Here is a 3,564-nt window from a genome sequence, read left to right as displayed (position 1 = left end):
GGGAGCGGCCACTGCACTCCAGTCTGGGCGACAGAGTGAGACTCCAACTCAAAAAAAAAAAAAAAAAATTGGGGAGGCTGAGGTGAGTGAATTGCCTGAGCCTGTGGGTTCGAGACCCGCCTGGGCAGCGAGACCTCATCTCTACAATAAATAAAAAAAATTAGCTGGGTGTGGTAGCGTGCACCTGTAGTTCCAGCTACCAGGAAGGCTGAGGCGCAAGGATCGCCAGAGCCCAGCCGGTCGAGGCTGCGGTGGCTGGGAGCAGCCACTGCACTCCAGTCTGGGCAACAGAGTGAGACTCCAACTCAAAAAAAAAAGATTGGCTGGGCCATGTATATGTTGGTGTGTGTGTGTGTAGAATGGCAAAAGTATCTCTGTCCCCTCAGACCTCTTCTGCGTATGATAAATCATAGCACAACATTTTGATCCTCTGGCATCTTAAGCCAGAGTCTTTTATTCTTTTTTTAAAGTTTTATGTATGTATTTCTGTATTTGCTCAACCCTAGAATCAGTAAATTGTCTTTATTATTTATTTTTGAGTTGGAGTCTCATTATGTTGCCCAGGCTGGAGCGCAGTGTCACACTCACGGCCTCCATAGCCTCGACCTGCTGGACTCAGGCAATCCTTCCACTTCAGCCTTCCAAGTAGCTAGAACTATAGGCATACACCATCACGCCTGGCAAAATATTTTCTTTATTTTATTGTAGAGATGAGGTCTCACCATGTTGCCCAGGCTGGTCTCAAACCTGTGGGCTCAGGTAATCCTCTTGCCTCTGCCTCCCAAAGTGCTGAGTTAACAGATGTCAGCCACCATGCCTGGCTCAGAGTCTTTTTTTCTTAGGTGGTGTTCCATCTGGGTACCTTTGAGAGTGTGGAGATGGTCTCATAAAAACGGTGAGTTTTTGCTCTAGTTTTCTGGTTAATACTGAATTTATTTATCTCCTTTTAGCTGTGCGGTCAGAGAAGAAACGTCTTAGGAAGCCAAGCAAGTGGCTTTTGGAATATACAGAAGAATATGATCAGATATTTGCTCCTAAGAAAAAACAAAAGAAGGTACAGGAGCAGGTGCACAAGGTTTGTTCCAACATTTTGACAAACTTTAATTGGTCCTCTTAGGAAACTGCAATTTTGCCTTTGATAACCATATTTTCTCTTCATGAAACAATAATTCCTTAATTGAGATCTTGTTTTTTATCCTCAGCTTCTGGTACATACCTAATATATAGTAGTTATTTAGGAAATATATAAACAAGTCTATATATTATATGTCTGGGTATATATATTTTTCCCTCTTTTTTTTCAAACATTATGACTTTGGAATATTATTATGATATTATATTAAGTAAAAAACACAGGATATAATATAAAATAAAATATACACGGTCTGATCCTGATTTAAAAATAAGTATGATATCTTTTGAATTTTTAAATTATTTTATTTTATTTTAGTACTTTGGGGGATACTAATAACTTTTACTCTGGGCTTTAAGGCTACCCACCACCCCCACTTGTGCACATTATACCCAATAGGTGATTTTTATTTTGGTCTGTCCACTTCTTCCCCTTCTGAACCTCCAGTGTCCATTATACCATTCTCTTTGTCTTTACATATCCTCAGTTTAGCCCCCACATGTGAGAACGTGTGTTTGGTTTTCCTTTGGAATGATGGTCTCCAATTCCATTTACGTTGCTGCAAAAGACATTATTTCATTCTTTTTGATAGCTGTGTAGTATTCCATAGTGTATATATATCGCTTTCTTTCTTTTTTTTTTTTTTATTTGGAATCTCACTCTGTCGCCCAGGCTGGAGTGCAGTGTTATGCTGCTCATGGCCACCGCAACCTCGATCTGCTTGGCTCAGGCGATCCTCCTGCCTCAGCCTTCCAAGTAGCTAGAACTACAGGTGTGTGCCACCATGCCCGGCTACATTTTTGATTTATTGTAGAGATGAGGTCTTTCCATATTGTCCAGGCTGCTCTCGAACCCGTGGGTTCAGGCATTCCTCTCACCTTGGCCTCCCAAAGTGCTGGGATTATAAGTATGCTCACTGTGCCCGGCCTTATATACCACATTTTTATTATCCACTAATAGGTTGATGGACATTTTAAGTTGATTCCATGTCTTTGCAGTTGTGACTTGTACTAAAATAAACATGTGGTGCAGGTGTCTTTGTTATATAACAGCCTCTGTTCCTTAGGGTAGATACCTAGTAGTGAGATTGCTGAATCAAATGGTAGATCTACTTTTAGTTCTCTGAGTAATCTCTATATACTTTTCATAGATGTTGTACTAATTTACACTCCCACTAACAGTGTATACCCATTCCCTTTTCTCTGCATCGGTGCCAGCATGTGTTGTTTTTTGATTGTTTGTTCATTTTTGAGTGAGAGTCTCATTCGGTCACCCAGGCTGGATTGTAGTAACATGATCAAAGGCCACCGCAACCTCCACCTGTTGGGCTCAGGCGATCCTTTCTTTTTTTTTTTTTTTTAAGAACATAGTTTATTTAGAAAGTAAATTAGAGAGGGAGGGAGGGAGGGAGGGAAGATTCACCTCCCCAAGGTAGAGGAGGGAGGCCGAAGCTAGGAAATATGGTGGCCTGGCTGCAGCTCAATGAGTGCGTGGTCTGGCCAGTGTTTAGCAAGGCAGTGGCCTCAGGCGATCCTTTCACCTCAGCCTTCCAAGTAGCTGCAACTACAGGAATGCTCTGCAATGTCTGGCTAATTTTTTGATTTATTGTAGAGACGTGTTCTTACCTTGTTGCCCAGCTTGATCTCGAACCCGTGGGCTCAGGCATCCCTCTCACCTTGACCTCCCACAGTGCTCGGATTATATGTGTGAGCCACTGGGCTGGCTGTTTTTTTGATTTTTTTTAATAATGTCCATTCTGACTGATGTAAGGTGGTATCTCGTGATTTTGTGCATTTCCCTGATGATGAGTGGTGTTGAGCCTTTTTTCATATGTTTGTTGGCCATTTGTATATCTTTTGAGAGATGACTGTTCATGTCATTTGCCCACTTTTTAATGGGCTTATTTCTTACCAGTTTGTTTGAGTTCATGGTAGATTCTGGATATTAGTTCTTTTTCAGATGTATAATTTATGACTATCTTCTCCCACTCTGTAGATTTTCTGTTGGCTATTGATTGTTTTGTTTTGTTGCTGTACAGAAGCTTTTTAGTTTAATTAAATCCCATTTGTTTATTTTTGTTTTAGTTGCACTTGCTTTTGGGGTTTTAGTCATAAATTATTTGCCTAGGCCGATGTCCATAAGAGTTTTTCCTAGGTTTTTTTAAAGGTTTTTTATGGGTTCATGTCTGATATTTATGTCTTTAATCCATCTTGGATTATTATTTTTTTTTTTTGAGTTGGAGTCTCACTCTGTTGCCCAGATTGGAGTGCAGTGACACGCTCCTGGCCACTGCTCCCTCAATCTGCTGGGCTCCAGTGATCCTTCTGCCTCAGCCTGCCAAGTAGCTGGAACTACAGGCGCGTGCTACCATGCCCGGCTAATTTTTGATTTATTGTAGAGATGAGGTCTCACCAAGTTGTCTAGGAAGGTCT

The 3,564-nt window shown here is 41.2% G+C and overlaps 1 protein-coding gene across 2 annotated transcripts in view; it reads left to right on the top strand.

Moving 5' to 3' along the window:
- Positions 1-3,564, top strand: part of NSD1 (nuclear receptor binding SET domain protein 1) — a 136,857-nt gene that overhangs the window by 69,502 nt on the left and 63,791 nt on the right. For both annotated transcript variants that reach the window (XR_503746.2, XM_008050430.2), the window contains exon 5: positions 951-1,075. Coding sequence is in view for 1 of the 2 variants with exons in the window: in XM_008050430.2 (XP_008048621.1) it covers positions 951-1,075 (125 nt within the window). In the remaining variant the exon portion in view is untranslated. The remainder of the gene's footprint in view (positions 1-950; positions 1,076-3,564) is intronic.

Source organism: Carlito syrichta, unplaced genomic scaffold, assembly GCF_000164805.1.
Source record: "Carlito syrichta isolate Samal-C Ts95f unplaced genomic scaffold, Tarsius_syrichta-2.0.1 Scaffold145531, whole genome shotgun sequence".
NCBI lineage: Eukaryota > Metazoa > Chordata > Mammalia > Primates > Tarsiidae > Carlito > Carlito syrichta.
This window is presented reverse-complemented; position numbering and strand designations above follow the sequence as displayed.